Here is a 19,344-nt window from a genome sequence, read left to right as displayed (position 1 = left end):
CTCCCCAGAGGGGCCACTCGGACCAGGGGGGATGGCGCCTGGGGGGGTCAGCGGGGGTAGGAGGGGGAGCCCGGCCTTATTCCTCACTTGGGTTTCCAGGGTGAGGAAAGCATACAGCGCAGCACACTTAGACGCCTCCCAAGTCTAGGCGGACTAGCGCGGCGCGGTGATTATTAACCCGAACGTGAGCTGGGCCCGCGCAGGGGGAGGTTGTGGCTAGCGGCCGCCTCCCCCCGCAGCCCAGCCGCGGCGCCGCCGGGGCCTCGCTCTTCCTCCTCCTCCTCCTCCTCGCCGGCTGGGCCGATCTGCCATGACTCAGCGCTTCTCGCAGGCTGCTCAGCTGGGGACACCGGCTTCTCCCCGGCTCCTCCCGCCGCATCCACCCCTCTCGCCACCCACGCCCGCCCCCGGCCGCCAGGCCTTTACCCGCGCGGCCGCCGCGGGAGCAGTCAACGCGGGCGCTCCAGCAGCATCCGACGCCCGGCACGCGCGCTGCGCCTCCCAGCAGACCCCGCCGTCCGCTGCCGCCGCCCGCCATGGAGCCCGCAGCCCCCCACCGCCGCCACACCCACCAGCGCGGCTACGCCCTGACGCGGAACCCCCATCTCAACAAGGTAAGCCTGCCGGACCCTGGAACCCCGGCGGCTCTCCGTTGGGGGTCGGGGGCCGACCCCCCCCGGGTCTTTGCGCCGGGTCTCGCCCCTCCGCCCGACCCCGGAGAGCAGCGCTGGCCGCTGGGGCCCTGGGGCACCTCTGAGCCTCTGTGCGCCTAGAGTGGGGGGCAGGGGCCGCCCAGTCTGGGCAGTGCCCAGGGGTGTGATGGCTAGGGGTACTGTTGCCTCTGCACCTAGGCATCCCGTTTGGGCCAAGAGGTGAAGATAAACTTATTTATTTGTACTTTCGGGTTTCCTTAATAGCAGGAACCTTTAGTCAAGGTAGTCCCAGACAAAGTGCGTGAATTGAATGTTTTTGTAAAGGTGCCTGGTAGGCTGCCAGCCCAGCGCTGATGTGCCAACACTTACTGGCTCCACACAATGTGGCAATTCTTGGAGGCTGCTGCGGAGGGGAGGGAAGTGGCCCTACTGGTCCATCCTGGGCAGAAATGTGTGCTGGTAGCTTTTGATCACATCAGCAATCAGCAAGTGAGGGCCTCTTGGTTTCTGGAGTGATGGCTAAGAGGCTGGGGATGCTTGGTGGGTGGCTTCTGCCTCCGACACTTAGCACGGCCTGGTGGAAGGCCCTATCCTACAGCTGGCCTGTGGGTGAAACCACTTGTAGACATATTCATCTTTTTAAAAATATGGTATTTTGAAGATGAGAAACATTTTGTTGCAGATCTTTTTTAATCAAAAGGGACTTCATTCTACAGCCTGTCTCTCTCTTTTTTCCAGATCCTAATAGCATTTCATTTTTCTTCACTGGTGGTGAAGTATAAACACCTAAGATTTCTCTATAATGAAAAGCACCTCAGAATTTATAATTTTGTCTAAGTACTAAACAGCAACATTTATTTCGAAGCATCTTTGCTATAGATTGTGTCCTTTGGGTAATGTGCTTCTAGCACTTCATTTTTTATTTTGTACATGGAAAAAACCGTCAGTACAAAGGTCTATTTAGTCCTTTGGTTGCCTGGATAGTAGAACCCCTTTTTCGCTAAAAACTGGACTTCAGTTTTCCTCCTTTGATCATATTCCTTGTGATTGATCATTACTAATGTCTTGAACATTTGTGATTCTTTCATTTAATAAACTATTGCTACTGTGAGTTCTTTTTTGTAGCGACACAACTTCAGTAAATCCATGACTATTTAGTATTTGTACTCACCAGGCACTATGGAATTTTTTTATAGTTTATACTGATTTTCTTCTACAAAATGAATTTGATTGCTAGTTTGATTTTTTTCCCCATCCTCTTTACAATTCTGCAGGTGGAGGCCTAATTTCACTAGAACAAAGGTAAAATTTGATATGACAAAACAATTTGACTTTCATTTGCACCTACCTGCTGTAATTTGTGACTCAGTGAGGGTTGCCACTTAAGAAGACAACATGAGTAACAGAACCTGTTTGAATTTCCCCAATCAGGGACAAGTGGGTAGCTAAAATAGTCAATTCTTAAGCAAGAGCAAATTACACCTTCACTATTTACATTAAGAATTTATATTACAATCTTTATCTCCTGTTCACCAACAAGGATAATTGCTGCTTAAGAATACTACTATCACAGCGATGTTTCAGCATAAGTAAAAAGCAGTGCCAGTTTATTAAGAAGACATTTTTAAAATTGATAATTGAACTTTATTGTCTTCATAATATCAAATTGGTTTTCACCAACTTTGGGGAAATTAAATCATTGAACAATTGTGGAAAATGTGATATAATGGAATGAGTATTCTAAGGCTTTTGAGAAATGTTTTCAAGTTCTAATTCTTGCAGTTAGCACTTGTGAGATTTCAAATTTTTTTTTTAAACTGAGGTAACATTGGCTTATAACAACATTGCCTAAATTTCAGCTTTACACCTCAACTTCTGTATATATTACATTATGATCAACACCAGAACCTAATTGCTACCTACCACTGTACAGTTACCTCTTTTACCTGTTTTATCCAAGTCCTCCTTCCCCTGTAGTAGCCACTTTTCTGTTGTCAGAATCTAATATTTTTTTTATTTTGTTTTATTAGTGTATTTTCTTCCACATGTGATTGAAATCACATGCTATTTGTCTTTCTCCAGCTTTGAAATTTTACTTGGTGTAATCCCTTTAAAATTAATCCATGGTGCATGAAAAGGCAAAATTCCATCTCTTTTTTTAAAACTGGGTAGTATTCCATATGCTGATATAGTCATGCATCGTTAGCACTTTTCTTTCATTGGTGTTAGAGCATATATGGCCATGGTTCCAATAGGCTATATCAGATAGCCTAGTTGTGTGGTGGGCTGTGCTATCAGGTTTGTGTAATTACTCTCTCTGACATTCAAACAAGGATAAAATCCTCTAAAAACTAATTCCTCAGGATGTATTCTCTTGACTAGATGACACATGACTGTATATCACATCTTCTTTATCCTTTCACCTGTTGGTGGGCATATAGGTTGTTTCTCGGTGATTACAAATAATGCTGCAGTACACGAAAGTGCATATATTTTTAATTTCTGAATTTTATAGTAAAAAACATAAAAACCTTTCTGGAAGAGACATTTACATTTTACTATTTTACCCTTAAATTCACTTAGGTAAACTTGACTGAAATTGTCTGACCTTTGCAATCTTTCATTTAATTCTATTTAATGCCAGCTAAGTTAAAGAACATTTTTTGTGAAGAAAAAACAAAGTATTTTGTTTTAAGTACTCTGTTTAAAGTTGTGTAAAAGGTTGGAAGTAGGAGAGAACATGGCTTGTTAAAGAAAATTGGAGGCATGTTTTAGATAATTGTATTTATTGAGATAAAAGGGAGAGAACTGCCAAGACTTGAATCAAAAGTTCTAGTGATGTGCACACAATCTTTATTCTTTGACTTTGGAAATAGCTACTCTGACAAAACAAATATTTGGACAGTTTTCCAATGGGTTTCAAAGTTGACATGACCAAATACTGTTATATACTCAAGATTGCCTGATTTGGGCTAATCCTTACTTCATTTTTTAGACTGACAATGCCCCTACGGAAAACAAGATAGGGGTTCCTAAAAATATTTCAAATAGATTTACCATAGATATAGCATTCACTCCTCAGTATATATCTGAAGAATAAAATAAATCACTAATTCTAAGGGATATATGCACTTCTATATTCATAGCACTTCATTAACAATGGCCAAGTTATGGAAACAACCTAACTGCCCATCAATAAATCAGTAGATTAAGAAGATGTATACACACACTCACACACACACACACACACACACACACACACACACACTGGAATACTACTCAAATATAAAAAAGATGAACTCTTTCCATTTGTAACAACATTTTTGGAACTGGAGGAGATTATGCTAAATGAAATCACAGAAGGACAAAAACAAATACCAAATGATTTCATTCAATGAATATAGAGAAAACAAACACAAAGGAATTGACTGAACTAAACCAAAATAAACCCTAGAACTATGACTGCAGTATTGAGGATACTAAAGAGGGAGGGTGAGTTGAGGTGGGAAAAAGAAAAAAGAGGCACAATAGTCTCTAGTAAAGGACTTTGAGTGCTAAAATGGTAATATAACACCTGAGGAGATGTAACTATTTCCCTAGATTATATACAGTGTTGTAAACCAATGTTACCTAAATAAAGGAGAAAAGGAAAAAGATAAAACTCGGTAAAAAAAAATATAAAAGAAAAAATGAACAATGTTTTCTAATAACATGGGACTATAACTGTTAGGCCTTCTATACTAATATACAAACTTTTTACCTAAATTTTAGAATACATTTTAAAATGATAATAGTTGAGAAGGCCAACAAAAGAACCCTTGAACAAGTTGGGGACTGTTACCCCCATTGACTCGTGTTGAATTTAACTCTAATAGCCTGCAGTTGACTACAGATCTGACCAATAACATTGACAATTAACACATTTTTTATGTTACATCTATTACACACAAAATAATTACAATAAAGTAACCAAGAAAATGTTAAAATCAGAGAAAACACATTTGTAGTACTTATTCTATTAATACTATAAATTTATTTGTAAAAACATATCAGATAAGTGGATCCCCACACTTCAAACCCATATTCTTCAAGATCCACTTCACTTGCCTGTTCACATAGTTTTCTTGACTTTATTATGAGTATTCCTGGAGTAGTTAGTCTAGCCTATCTTGCTAAGACCTGAGGATCTGGAGACTGAACAAATCTTAGTATTCTACTAAAACATCAGGGGTAAACCTTTTAAGATTATTGTATGCTAAAGTATATTTAGATAATTTATTCAGATCTACTGAGATACTTTCAGATTTATTCAGATTTACTGAGATACTTTCAAACTTTATTGATTTTGACGCAACACATAACATACATATGCATGTGTAAACACTGTTATGGGCTGAATTCTATCCTCTGAAAATTCATATTTTGAAGTCTTAATCTCTGTTATCTCTAAATGTAGTCATTTTGTAGATAAGTTAAAACCAGGTCACTGGGTAGACTCTGACCCAATATTACTAATATCATTTTAATAAGAGGAAATTAAGACATATACACAGCATAAAGACCAAGTGAAAACAGAGAACAATCATCTATTAGTCATTAAGGTAAGAAGCCTCAGAATGCAAACAATACTGTGCACACCTTGACCTTGAACTTCTAGCCTTTAGAACTATGAGAAAATACATTTTTGTTGTTTTAGCCACTCTGTTTCTTTGTTTAGTCACCCCAGTGAACTAATATGCTTATACAATTGAAAGAAAATTTCAGAATACTTTCCCTTGCTGTGTTGAGTGTATTCTAGTAGTATTGATTCTGTTTTAAGTTTAAAAAAAACATTGTGTTTCGCTAGTGAACTAAAATTCATAATTAAAAATTCTCTTTATGACCTCTGTAGTGTCTTCATACACCTGTGAAGAGTATATGAAAGAAAGAATAACTTTCTTTTCTGTGTCTTGGTGTTGCATATGGAACTTTAGTTTTGCCTTAGTAGTGTCAGTTCAGCCTTATCCTCCCTTGTCCCCATGTGTATGTCCAAATTGAGGTATCGTTCAACAAACAATCTTGAAATGATGAGAGTATGAGCATTATTACTAATAGAGGCAGGTCTGATTAGTCTGCAAAACACTAACTCCTTATTTATGTGTCAAAACCAAAAGAAAATTGAGACTTTGTTAATGGGCATTTCTTTGTGAGCCTTTACAATTTTACTAAATCAAAATCTTGCTTATTTTTAATTTGTTCATATGGTACATATGACATGATGTGAAAGATTTGAGAACAAATATATTTTTCATATTCATAAATTTAAATGAGAACTCATCTATTAATACATTAATATTTTTAGCCTGTTTTACAAAAACAAGCTAATACACTTGATACAGTTTAGAGACACATCAAGTACAGAGATATATCAAGAACAAAATGTTACAGAAAGCATAAAAGGCTATGTGAAAATGCAAGCAACGAGAAATCAGGCTTATCCTGACATTAGACAATACAGAATTCTTATCTGAAAGCTGTGAGGCTGAAGATTATACTTTTGAATGGAATTATAAAAATAATGGAGAACAAGGCACCAAATCACACAGTAGCACCTTCATTAAAGGGAATTACAGAACATTCAAGGAGAAATTAAAACACACACGCACACTAAAAATAGAGGGATTTAACATATCTCTCAATGTAGGTTACAATAACAGGTACAAAAAAAAAAAACTTAACAGAAATTCCTTCCTCAAATTTCCTAAGATATTTGTATTTTTTTCCAAAGCCTTAGAAGATTTAGTTGAAAATGTGGAAAATGGAAAGAACTATTCATTCCTCCTTTGAAAATTAATGTTTAAACTATTATGTAGAGATATTACTTGTTTGAAAGGATTGACTGTCAAAAGGAAAAACAAGTCTGTGACATGTAAATCAAAGATTAATGTCAACATTTCCTTGGCATTGACAGGAACCGAGAGGTGAGAAGCAGCAATGATCTAATATGTTGGTTTTGCTTGTAGCTATTGCTAGTTTCTGACAATGTCTTTTAATTTTTATGTTTAAACCACTTACAATTAATGTAATTATTGATATTTCAATTTTATCATTTTATTATTTTTAAAGATTTACTTTATGCATACAAGAACTGGGGTGTAGGCCAAGGTGTGGAGTGGAGGTGGAGAGAGGATTCACGAGAGACAAAGTAGGGAGCACGATAGGTGGGTCTATTGAAATACACTGTTTAGGGGAGCAGCAGGCGAGACAGCTATGCCATGTGGGTTAACTCCCTGGCTGGGGAACCAACTCATGCTGCCATGGCTGGCAATAGCTTCACGGTGCTGAAACTTAACTCCTGGTGCCACCAAGAAGGCCCAATCATTTTATTATTAGAGGTTGGTTTGTTTCTTCTTCTTCTTTTGTAGTGTTTGTATATTTCTATTATTTCACTTTATCTATTGGCAATATCTCCTAGTATAGTCTCTATTTTTAGTATTTGTTCCAGCAATTGTGATAAAGATAACTTTTAAAACCTACCTTAAGTTACATTTACTGTTTTAGGTAGATTATGAAAAACTTACAATCATGTAGGTCTTAATATTTTCCTTTATGTTATCACTATTACATGTATTACACCCACTTAAACCTCTATACATGCATATATATATATATAAATTTTAATGTAATTTAGTTTACTGTTCATAACTTTGCTTTTTAACTGTCACATCTTTCACAGTATTAGAGAGAAAGGATAATCTGTATAGTTACCCTTGTTTTCTCATTTTTGATGTTCCACATTTTCCTCAGATATTTTTCCATTCCATTTAAACAATTTCTTTTAGAGTTTCCTTTAGAATAAGTTTGCTGGATACCAGTTGTCATAATTTTCCCTTATTTGGAAAATGTCTTAATTTCATTTTTATTTGGAGACATTATTTTCATTGGTTTTAGAATTTTAGGTAGACCAGTGTTTTCCACCAACACTAAAAAAAAGTCATTATTCTCCCTTGCAGCCTTCTTTGTTTCTGACGAGAAGTAATTTAAATATATGTATGTAGTGTGTTACATATGTATTATGTAATATGTCGTTTTTCTCTGATTGTTTAGAGATTTTTGTTTGTTTTTAGCATTTTGACTATAACTTTTCTGGATTTAGAGTTCTTTAAGTTTATCCTCTTGGAGTCTGCTGAGTTTCTTGAGTTTGTAAGTTCTTGTCTTTCACCAAACTCAGATTTTTTTAGTCACTATTTCTCCCTATATGTTTTTTTTTCTTCTCTCTTAGGATTCTGTTCACACAAATATCTTTTGGTATTGCCTCACAGGCCCCTGAGGATTTCACATATTTTCAATCTTTTATCATCTTTGTTATCCAGATTGATTAATTTTTGATGATGCATCTTCATGTTCATTGACTTTTTGTTTTGTTTTGGGGGGGGCGGTCAACAATTCTGGTCTTTGCACTTTTTTGAGAAATTTTTCTCCTTATGGTTTTAGGCATGACTAGAATAACTAAGTTTATGTTATTTGCATCATCTTTGAATTGTTTTTGTTGATTTTCTTTCCCTTTCTGAGTTAACATTTTCTTGTTTCTTTATAAACACCCTGTGAAATTTTTGCTTGCATCCTGGACAGCTATATATTTTGAAATTCCAGGTTTTGGTAAATCATGAGTTAAATATTGTTCTTTTTAGTTTTAATAGTCACTCAACCTTGCTAGGTCAGTTTCCAAGTTAGACTCATTTTGTGTGACTGAAGGTGCCAATATTATTTCAGTTTTCAAAGGCTGTTTTATTGTGCTATTTGGATCGGTTCATCATGTGTATCACCCAGAGGCCATTGTAGGATTTATGTAGTGGGTTACTCCACAGTTTTGTTCTGAGAATCTTCAGTATAAAGACTCAGATCTCCGGATCTATAGTTCAGAGGTAAGTCCATGAGTTCACATACAACTTTATAAAATTGCTTTCTTGAATTCCCTTCTGTCTGTGTATTGTTTCAGTCTCACTGAGGCTTTAGTTGCCTTGCTTTGCTGTGTACTTCTTCCTCCTGCATTTACATCTGGGATCAGTGACTGGAAGGCATACAGAAAGGACCATTACTTCTCTGCTTAAAACAAGTGATTTTCCTCCCACAGAACTATAGAGCTCTATGGTAGCCATGCTCCTGTCATGCTATGGCGTTGCCTGGAGGTTGGGACTGGGGAGACTAGGAAATAACAGTGCATTTTCCTTCTCTGTGACTTTTAAGATTCCCCTTTCTGGATTCCTGTAATAGAAAGGGAAAGCTTCTCTTGGCAATGTTTTAGTTTGCATTCAGTACACTTTCAGCTTTTGTGCTGCTTTTGAGTCAAGGCCAGTTTATCACAAAGTAAAGGAAAAAAAAGCAGAGTCTATACTTGAGGGCAAAATCCAGGAAACAGTACATCCAAGCTGGTACCTTAGTTTCTGGTCTTCTTTCCTATTTCTGCTGTTGATATTTTGTTTTTCAAAGTCTTCAGACACCTGCTCAATATGTTTGTACAAGACGTATGGTTGGATTCCCTGGGAAAAACAAGGTACAGTATGCTGACACAATCTTGTGTAGAACCACAACCACATATTGTTATTTCTCCCATCCAAGTACTAATCAGGCCTGACCCTGCTTAGCTTGCGAGGTCAGATGAGATTGGGTATGTTCAGTGTTGTATGACCGTAAGCATATTGTTATTTCTAAGGTATAAAAATATGAAACTTTTCCTTAAGTTTTGGGGGGAATCAGGAAGTTGACTCTCTAATGTATGTTTACATTCATTCCACCCCCATTTTGCTGAGAAACTATTTGCTATAGCTGAACATTAATAAATTAATAATAGTATGCACATAATGACTTTAATAATAAACGTAAGTCTGTGGAAATTGGTTCACAAAAGATAAGCACTGTGTATATATATAATTTATAAAATTTCTCTATTCTAATGATTCAGAAAGATGCTTTGTCTTTTTTTTTCTTAAGATTTATTTATTTGTGCATACAGAACTGGGGTACAGGCCAGAGGCTCAGGGGCAGCGAGAGGCTTCACCAGAGACAGAGTGGGGAACAGAACAGGCAGATTGACAAAGTACACTGCTAAGGGGAGCAGCGGGCCGGCCAGGAGAGGTCTGCCACACCATGTGGTCACCTCCAGGGCAGGCGGGAATCGAACCCATGTGGAAGCAGCCTCAGATTCTCAGTGCTGTGTTTTAACCCGCTGCGCCACCAGGGAGGGCCCAAAATGCTTTGTCTTTATGTACTTCTGTTTAGTGGGTATAAAGATGATAAATATATCAGTTAAGGCTAAGTGATGCTACTTATAGCAAGAAAGCAAAATAACACTGGCTTAAGAGATTGGTTATTTCTCTCGTTCATGAAGAAAAACTGAGGTAGCCAGTTTAGAAGGGTTGTTGGGTGAGTTTACAGAATCATCAGGAAAGTAGCTGCTTTACCATCTTCAAGTTCACTTCATGGTCCTAAATGGCTATAGGTTTATAGATATTATATACACATTTCAAGATAGCCATAGGAAGAAATGGCAGAAGTACAAGAAGACCCACTTACTAGTTAGGAAGCCTCTCCCTACATCAGTTCCATTTACACGTCTTTGCTCAGATGCAGTCATATGCCACGTCTAACTTCAAGAGAGATTTGAAAAGTAGTGTTTTATTTGATGTAACGCCATCTCAGATAACATAGGGGTTCTTTTGACTGAGCTGGAAGGGGAGAATTGGTGTTATAAACAGTCTGTGTTATCCAGAGCTGCCAAGAAACAAAAGGTTGGAAATTTTAACAAATGTAAATAATTAACATAATTACAATGTTCTTTTGTTGATCACAATATTCTTGGATACTGAGATAAGTGGTACTTTTTTTTTTAAATTAACTTGACAGATTCTTGTGTAAAAATAAAAGATACAAAAATGTGAAATATTTTTTGTCTCCCTTTTACTTCTGTGCCCAGGGATAGCTATAGTTTACCTTCCTGGAAGCAACTACTCTTGACAGTGATCATTGTTTCCATTTTATACTAGAAAAATTATATCAAACATTTAAAAAGTTGATTTTCTTAGGTTAAAATGCCACCAAAGTGTGGCATGAATTAGATATGCCCTTTGTGTGGTCCATAGGAGGTGGCGTTATAAAAGAGAAATTGTGCAGTTCGGGAGTATGTATGTGAGTCATTTGGAGAGATCTTGAAAAGAAGTTGAGACTCATTGTCCTAGATTCAAGTCTTTGAAATGAATGCTGAAACACTTTCTTTTCTTTACTGAGGTAGCTTTAGTAGGGGATATTCCACTATATGGTGAATAACAAAGAGTGGGAGTGGGAGTGCTGATAACTCAGTTGCAACATTTTCATGAAATGAGAAGACAGATCTTCCCATTATTCTTAGATAATGTTTAAAATTTAGCTTAACAATCACTTCCTTTCTCTGATTCCTGGTATTTCCGGGGTTGTCTTTCATCATTCTTCTCATAGCTCTTGCTATTTCCTTCCCATTGTTTTCTCTAGGAAATCAAGCTCTCTGCAGTAGTGTCTGGGCTCCTTCTATTTCTTACGTTTGCACCCCCAGGTTTTCACCTGCTCAGCTCCCACTCTTCTGCCTGTCCTTCAGATCCTACTTTTCATGCTACTCACTGAGCTTGACCACATCTATCCCCTAAATTACATTGATCTTATGTTTCTCTGTGCATACCACATTGATTTTTATATTTACAAGTGTAGCTACTCATAATGTTCTGTTACATTCTGTAGATTATCAGCTTTTTGTGACTGTCATAGTTTTTTTGACATTTTTGACATGTCATAGTTTCCTTGGTTTAGTACCTGTAAGCACTGTAAGTTTCGTTTAACATTTGTGCACAGTATTCAATATTGTTGAAAACCTTTAGGTGAGTGTGATAAATTTTATGTGTCATCTTGACGGGGTCACTGAGGCAGACATTTGATTAAATATTATTCAGGGTATGTCTGTGAGGGTGTTCTGGATAAAACTAACTTGGTAGACTGATTAAAGCTGACTTCTTCCTAATGTGGGTGGGCCTCTTCCAATCAGTTGAAAACTTGCATAAAACAAAAAGACTGATCCTGCTGTGATTTAAAGGGAAGCCCCTCTTCTGACTGCCTTTAAGAAGAGACAATTTTTTCCCCACTTTTAGATGTGAATTTAAAAATGTCCCTTTTTTTTTTTTAAGATTTATTTATTTGTGCATACAGAACTGGGGTACAGGCCAGAGGCTCAGGGGCAGCGAGAGGCTTCACCAGAGACAGAGTGGGGAACAGAACAGGCAGATAGATGAAGTACACTGCTGAGGGGAGCAGCGGGCGGGTCAGGAGAGGTCTGCCACACCATGTGGTCACCTCCGGGGCAGGCGGGGATCGAACTCATGCGGAAGTGGCTTTAGCTTCTCAGTGCTGTGCTTTAACCTGCTGCGCCACCAGGGAGGGCTGGAATGTCCCATTTTTAAGAAGGGTCTTGAGCCTATTGACATTCAAGCTGAAACTGTCCTATCAGCTCTTCAGGTTTCTTAGGCCTTTGAATTGGAATCATATCATTACTCTTCTGGGATGCCAGATTGCTAACATCAGATACTGGAATCTGTCAGCCTCCGTAATTGCATAAACCAATTCCTTACAGTAAATTTCTTCACATATGTTGTATTTATATACATATTGGTTCTGTCTGTCTGAAGACCTCTGACTAGTACAGTGAGCATCACAATCACCAATAGAGTAACTGTTAAGGAGACAAAACATTTCTGAAAATCTCAACTCTGGGTCTGAACTAAGATAGCCATCTTGTGGCATTTCTTGGAATATCATGTTGATATATGAATTGTATGATATATGCCTAGGGACCTGAAGCACAGTTCTCTCAGCAGTTCTTAATTGTATTTTGTGCCAAAGACCCTTTAGCAATTTGATAAAGTTTGTAAGTGCCTTAAAGCACTCCTTTTAATAAATGGGATACATTGTGTTACAAAAGAAACCAATTATGAAATATAGGTATCAAAATATTAAAAATAAATGTGTGATATAAAACATATCCCTCCTCATTAAAGATTTAAATAACAAGCTAGTATATTCCAATAAAGACAAGATAAAGGAAAATTTAAATTTTCTAAGAGCTCAAAATGAAAGTTATAGCCTTGACTAGCCTGCATTCCTATCCATATTATAAATGAACTTTATTGTGTATCTAAATAGCCAAGTAATGGTAAACATTGCTGATGTTTGAAACTTTATACCACACATATGATGTGATATATTGATATTTCTATTATGATAGGTTCACAAGAACTATGACTAATATTTATTTTGTTTATTGCCTTATTTTGTAATGGAAGAAAACCCTCAATTTCCTAGTTAGTTAGAAAGATGTCTCTATTTATTTATTTTCATTTTATTTACTTATTTTTATAACAATTTTATTTACTTATTTTTGTATAAATTCATGGAGCAAAAGTAGTATTCACCAGACACATAGTGGGGAACAGAGCAGATAGATTTATTGGAATACACTGCCAGGGGGAACAGCAGGCGAAATTGCTGTACCCTGGCTTACTCAGGGATCAAACTCGGGCTGTAGTGATAATAGCTCTAAGATTTAACCTAAGCCACCATGGAGACCCAAAATTATTGGGCTACTGACCAATAACTTCTGATTCCTTAAGAGTCAGTAATTTGATCCTGAGATTAAGGATCCATCATAGGGAGGTAATTTGATTCTACACAATAATTTGATTCTACACAGTAAGTAAGCCTCTTTGAACAGATTTTAAATGTAGGCACTCACTACTAATAATGTGAGGATGTGAAGAATAAACATTTATTTAGCAGTTACATATTTATGATTTATTTTAAAGAATTACTGTTAGTAACAAAAAGCATGTGTATAGCATTTTATTATTTATATTGTACTGATCTCATCTTATGTTTCCATCAACAAAATGAGGACACATGTGTATCTGTAGTCCATGAATGCTTGTTTGTTCTTTTTTAGTAGATATAGAAATTAAATGGAGGGTTTTTGTTTAGTCCTAGAAACTTTAAATATTGTTCAACATCACCATGTTAAATAATGTCTTCTTGTGACTCTAACTTGGACTTAAATCCAAGTTGTATGTTCTTTAGATTTACTGTATTTCCATGACTTTATGGAAGTCACATATGATCAAGTGTGTATTTAAAGTATATGGATTATTGTGTCCTATAACATACCAAAAATGTACCAGACAGCTGCCTCCATCAAAAAATTATCTGACCCAACTTGTCAGTGTTGTCAAGGTTGATAAATCCTGGTTTAAATGAAGGTACTTTAAAAAAATACCACAAATTAGACACTAAAAATAATATGTAGGTATACCTTTTGATCCAACCAAATTGATCTTGAATGCTGGTTTAGTTAATTTAAAAATACTGTTCATAGTGAATTAATAGGATCTAGTATTTTCTAGTATATGTATGGAAAGTTTAATTACCACTTATGAGATTTCAAATTGTGAACACTCTTTGTGCTGTTGTATATATAACAAATCTTGGTTTGAAATTTGAATTTGGTATCTTGGTTAATCAGAATAGAACTACAGAGAACTGTACTACATGGTGCTGCAAAATTATTTCAGATTTGTATATTTATTTATCCACTTGTTTATTTGTACAATGATCCTCTTCTGTCCTGACATTGTAGTAGATGCTAGCATACAAATTAGAAGAACATAGTGTCTATCCTCTAAGAACATCTATACCTTTGGGAAAACAGCCCCTAAGCAGAAATAGTGAAGCCTGGAAGGTTTCATGAAGGAAGCATGTGATGTATGTAGTAGGAATACATTGTGGGATATCTCACTAATACAGAGAGGAGGAAGAAAAGACTTCTTGAAGGAGATACCCATTCAGGAATAGGCAAGGGTTACATGAAAATGGGGACATTTGTAAATTCTTGTGGAATTTAATTGGTAATTTAATGTATTGAATTGCTAATTTTCATACCCTGTAATTTCTTCTATTCACTCAGAAAGAAGAAATCAAATAAAGACACATTAGATGAGTATTTTGTCATTTTGGCAAATGTACAATGTTGTGTAACTACACCACAATCGTGAATATTTCTATCACGTAAGAAAAATTTCCTCCTTGCAGCATGCCCTTTTATAATCTGTTTTTTCCACCGTGATACCCTGGCAATTATTACTCTTTTCTGTATCCATTTAATTTTACTTTTTCCAGAGAGTCAAATAAATGGAATCACATTATATAGGTCTTTGACTCTGGCTTCTTTACTTTAGCATAATGTATTTGAGATGTCTTTCTTTTTTATGTATCAGTAGCTTTTTACATTTTACTACTGAGTGATAAATAGTAAATGTGTCTTAGTTATTTTATTCATTTACCAGTTGATGTACTTTCCAGTTATTTTCCTATTACTTCTGTACTTTTAAAAACCCTCCCAATTGAATGTTTTGCTTTATCTTCATTGAAACATAATAGAAATTGTATATTATAACAAATCATTATAAACACTTTTTTTATTGATTCTTTTCATGTGTCAGGTATTATTGTGAACCTGCAGATTCACCAGTTAGAAAGTGAATGCACATTTCTCTACCCTAATATGAGTATGGCTTCAAACATTTAAGTTAATAAATTGTGTTATCACAATGAATTGTCATACATGCATATATTACTTTCTTTAAAGATTTTTGTGATTTAGACATTTCCCTTTTTGCCATTCACCTAGATTTATTTTTAGTCGTTAGGGAAAAAAAGCAAACTCTTAAAGTTCATTGGAAGTATTAAAAGATAGTTCAGAATATAGAATGTCTTTGTTTTTATTGTAATAGCTTTCTGATAAATTACTCAACAAAGAAAGGTTCTTTCTCATTTATATTTTCTGTATGTAAACACAGTTTTTAATGTTAGTCTTTTTATGCCAGGAATTTTGTTTTCACTGCTTGTTATTCTCACTTTTCTCAAGAAGATATATGTAGATTAATTAGTAGAGTCCAGAAGAATAATTGTTCTGTTTGCTGCCCTCAGCAGTGAAACAACATATTATTCTGGTGCTTAAGGATCTAGGCCAGAAGGCTGTTTAGGGAATAGGGAAAGTAAAAGACAAGGTGAAAAAAAAAAACAAGGTTGAGCCTGGAGTGTATGAGAATGCTTTTAGGGAAATGCAATTAGAGGTGGTCTAGAAACCTAATATTTGTGTACAGGTTGAAACCTTTCAAGTTCATGAAAGACTCAGAAATCAAGTGAAAGTTAGAGCCTGCTTATGTATTTTGGATACATTATCCTTTTTTGAATCAGTCTTGCTGTATGTATGGCCATAAATGGTAAAATTCTTTGAAACAGATATTACATTAGCTTTTAATTAAAAGAGAATGTATTAAAGTATTGCTCCACTGTCAAGTTGTAGATATAACCTGTTTATAAAATTTTATAAAATATTAAAACAGCATTGCTATTTTGGTTAATATGTCTCTAGTAACATGCAAAATTAAAACATAACCAAAAATTTTATATAGTTTAAAATACTTACCTCTTCTCTGAATATTTCTTGGACATTGCTATTTATAGGAAACACATTGATGTATCATTCTTAAAAAATGCGTTTTAAATGAAATCATCCCAAATGTATTTTAAATTTGGGGCATTTTAAGATTTAAGTTTATTTTTTAAATTCATAAAGGGTAATAATAGAATATGAACTCTATCACAGAACTCTAACTTGGCCTAATTCCTCAGATTTCTAATCCTTAGGTTTTTTGCTTTTATTTTTTTATTAAACAGTTGAATTGGCACTTAACTACATCTTAGAAAATTGGCTAACCGTGCATAGGAGTTTGTAGTTAATAAATATCAAAGGATATCAAGAGATACCCAGATGGTATTACCATTTATATGACATAAAATATGGAAGACCTACTAGATTTAGGAATTAGTTTCAGATCAGACACTGGAAAACTTATGTAAAAAGACTGGCTAACTATATCAATATATGATTGTTAAGTGCCATTATTAAGTGAATGAAACAGCATATGTTAATACTTCTGGCAGTAATCTTCACTTAAAGAGTACTGATATTTTATTATTTTTGCAGGCAGATGTTCAGTACATAATATTTAGCACTTAGTGCTTCTTTTCTCATAGCCATATATTTTTGAAGATGTCAAAATTTAGCTGTATTTATCCTATTTTTATTTCTGATTTTTTGGCTTTCTCAGATATGTTACTATACATAAATCTGTTTCATGCTGAGGAGTTCTATTTCATGGAGGAGTTTTGCTTTAATCTTGCTTTGATTCTTTCCAGTTATGTTTTTAATAATAGAAGTGAATCTTTGTTTTACAGAACCTTTTTCAGACAAATATCCTTCTGGTTACCTTAAATTTAAAAGTAATTTTCTAGAATTAATGTGCTAACCAGTTTCCTGAGAAGCAATTTTTTAATTTAATATTAAAATTTGTTGCTTAGATGAGAAATTGAGTTCTAATTATGTAATGTAATATTCTAAATACAAGCAAAAAGGAGTGGGAAAAAGGCAGGCAAAATTTCACAGTCTCATGGAGTCCATACTTTGGTGGGAGTCACAGACCACACACACATACACAAAAAATGGCAGCAACAGATTCTGGCAACACCAGAAGTGTCTTTTGGGTCAGGCTTTTCAGCCCACGAAAAGAATTAACATGCAGCACTGGTCGTTTGTTCTCCAGGTATCCAGGAAGGGATATTGGGGCAGGGTGAACATCCTGGATAGTGTGCTTGGAATGGGATCGTCCTGCGACTGTCCACATATATCAGAAATCTTGCCCACAAATCCAGAGAACCCACTCCAGCATAACGTATAGCAGTGGGGGGGTTTGCAATCATGACAGTAACTGTTAGTGAAAAAAAATTTTTTTTCAACTGGATGCCAGCTGTGCTAACCTTTTGAGAATTCAAAATTATGTTCAGAGCCCTCCCTGGTGGCACAGCGGGTTAGGGCATGCTACACTCAGCTGCTTTAGTGTGAGTTTGACCCCTGGCCCAAGAGGTGACCCACAGGGCACAGCAGACCTCTCCAGTCCTGCCCACTGCTCCCCGCAGCAGTGTACTTTGTTGATCTGCCTATTCTGCTTCCCACTCTGTCTCTGGTGAATACTCTCACCACCCCTGCACCTCTGGCCTGTACCCAGTTCTATATGTATAAATAAATAAATCTTAAAGAAAAATTATGTACAACTTCTATTGCGATTCTGGAACCATTGGTCTCAGTTTATGCTGCCTACTCAGAGAGCTCCACCAAGGGTTACTTAGTAGACACATTTATTTGACTTTCTTCAGTCTGTCCCCAGTTCTAGAAGTCTAACTTAAGTCTTTCCATCAGTGATATGAATTATTGGGCTTATCTGTATCAGAAATCAGAAGAAAAAGTTGTTCATCTGTTGAACTGCTTCAGCTACTTCTTAGGGCTATACCTGCTCATTTCTCACCAATCAAGGTCAGTCATCTGCCTCTTGTAATCAACTGTCTTTTCCACAGACTAAAAAACTTCCCAAAGACTCAGGAGCCACCCTTCTGTCATTATAAACATCCAGGGGGCAAAGTTGTGAATCTGTTATCATGTTGATCATTTTCTCCAGGCCCAGGTGAATGGTAGATAGAGTCCATCAGAGAAGCTGCTTAGGCTTCAGGTTTTCCCAGGGAAGTTCTCACCCAAGTGTCCTCATCTGAGTCTTCCAGATTAAGGATTTCTGGAGTTTTCCTGAGATTACTTCTATTATTATATCATAGCAAGTCTCTTAAGACCATTCTGGATTTTCCCATAGAGCCATCAGTTTGTTTGCTTGTTTACAGGCAAATGCATGTTTGCATACTAATGCACGTTTGCATTAGTAATGTTTGATATTGTTGTTCACCTAAACAACTAAGATAGCACAGTTGTAAGTTTCTAGTAGACAGGATTGAGAGAGGAGGGAGTATTTGAAATATGACTTGAAGAGCAGAGAAGCAGGGAATAAAGATGTTTTTGACCACTGTCATTGAAAATAAGAGAGTGTGGAATTTTGAATGGTAAGAGAAGATAACTTGGAAGAGAGGTGCATTCCAACAGTTACCGCAGAATCACATATAAGCATTTCTTGACCTGCCTTTATTGGTAGAAACATAGTACATCATAGGTGACCTGCTTCTGTTCATAATTTAAAAATCATTTAAAGTTACTATTTCTTTTTATATTAATGACACTAATACTAATTACATTTGTGTGATTTCACATCATTTCCTCTTTTTCATTTCCTAATTTCATTCAAATTACTTGAGTGAAACTCCTGAAAATATTGTAATTTCTAATATTTAAAGATGAAGAAACTGACATGGACAGTGACAGTACATCAGTTAGTTAACTGGCTATGTTTAGAGTGATGCCAGATTCTTTGATTTTTAATCCTACTTGCTTGTTGGATATTATTTGTGTGTGCTTGTGCTTTTGTCTCTTCCTCACCCTTCATTAATTGTTTTCCTTTTCTCCATAGGATTTGGCTTTTACTCTGGAAGAGAGACAGCAATTGAACATTCATGGATTGTTGCCACCTTCTTTCATCAGTCAGGATATTCAGGTCCTTAGAATAATGAAAAATTTTGAGCGTCTAAACTCTGACTTTGACAGGTAACATATTCCTGAAGGAGATTTTTATATTATGTTTAGCAGTTGCCT

The 19,344-nt window shown here is 36.3% G+C and overlaps 1 protein-coding gene across 1 annotated transcript in view; it reads left to right on the top strand.

Moving 5' to 3' along the window:
* Positions 1–277: 277 nt before the first annotated feature.
* Positions 278–19,344, top strand: part of ME1 (malic enzyme 1, NADP(+)-dependent, cytosolic) — a 127,168-nt gene continuing 108,101 nt past the window's right edge. The window contains exons 1-2 of the mRNA XM_004673654.2: positions 278–614; positions 19,163–19,296. Of these exons, the coding sequence (XP_004673711.1) occupies positions 537–614; positions 19,163–19,296 (212 nt within the window). The 5' untranslated portion in view covers positions 278–536. The remainder of the gene's footprint in view (positions 615–19,162; positions 19,297–19,344) is intronic.

This window comes from Condylura cristata, unplaced genomic scaffold (assembly GCF_000260355.1).
Source record: "Condylura cristata isolate star-nosed mole 26May11 unplaced genomic scaffold, ConCri1.0 scaffold00001, whole genome shotgun sequence".
In the NCBI taxonomy this organism is placed as follows: Eukaryota; Metazoa; Chordata; class Mammalia; order Eulipotyphla; family Talpidae; genus Condylura; species Condylura cristata.
Note: the sequence above shows the minus strand (reverse complement) of the source record. Positions and strands in the feature narration are given on the sequence as shown.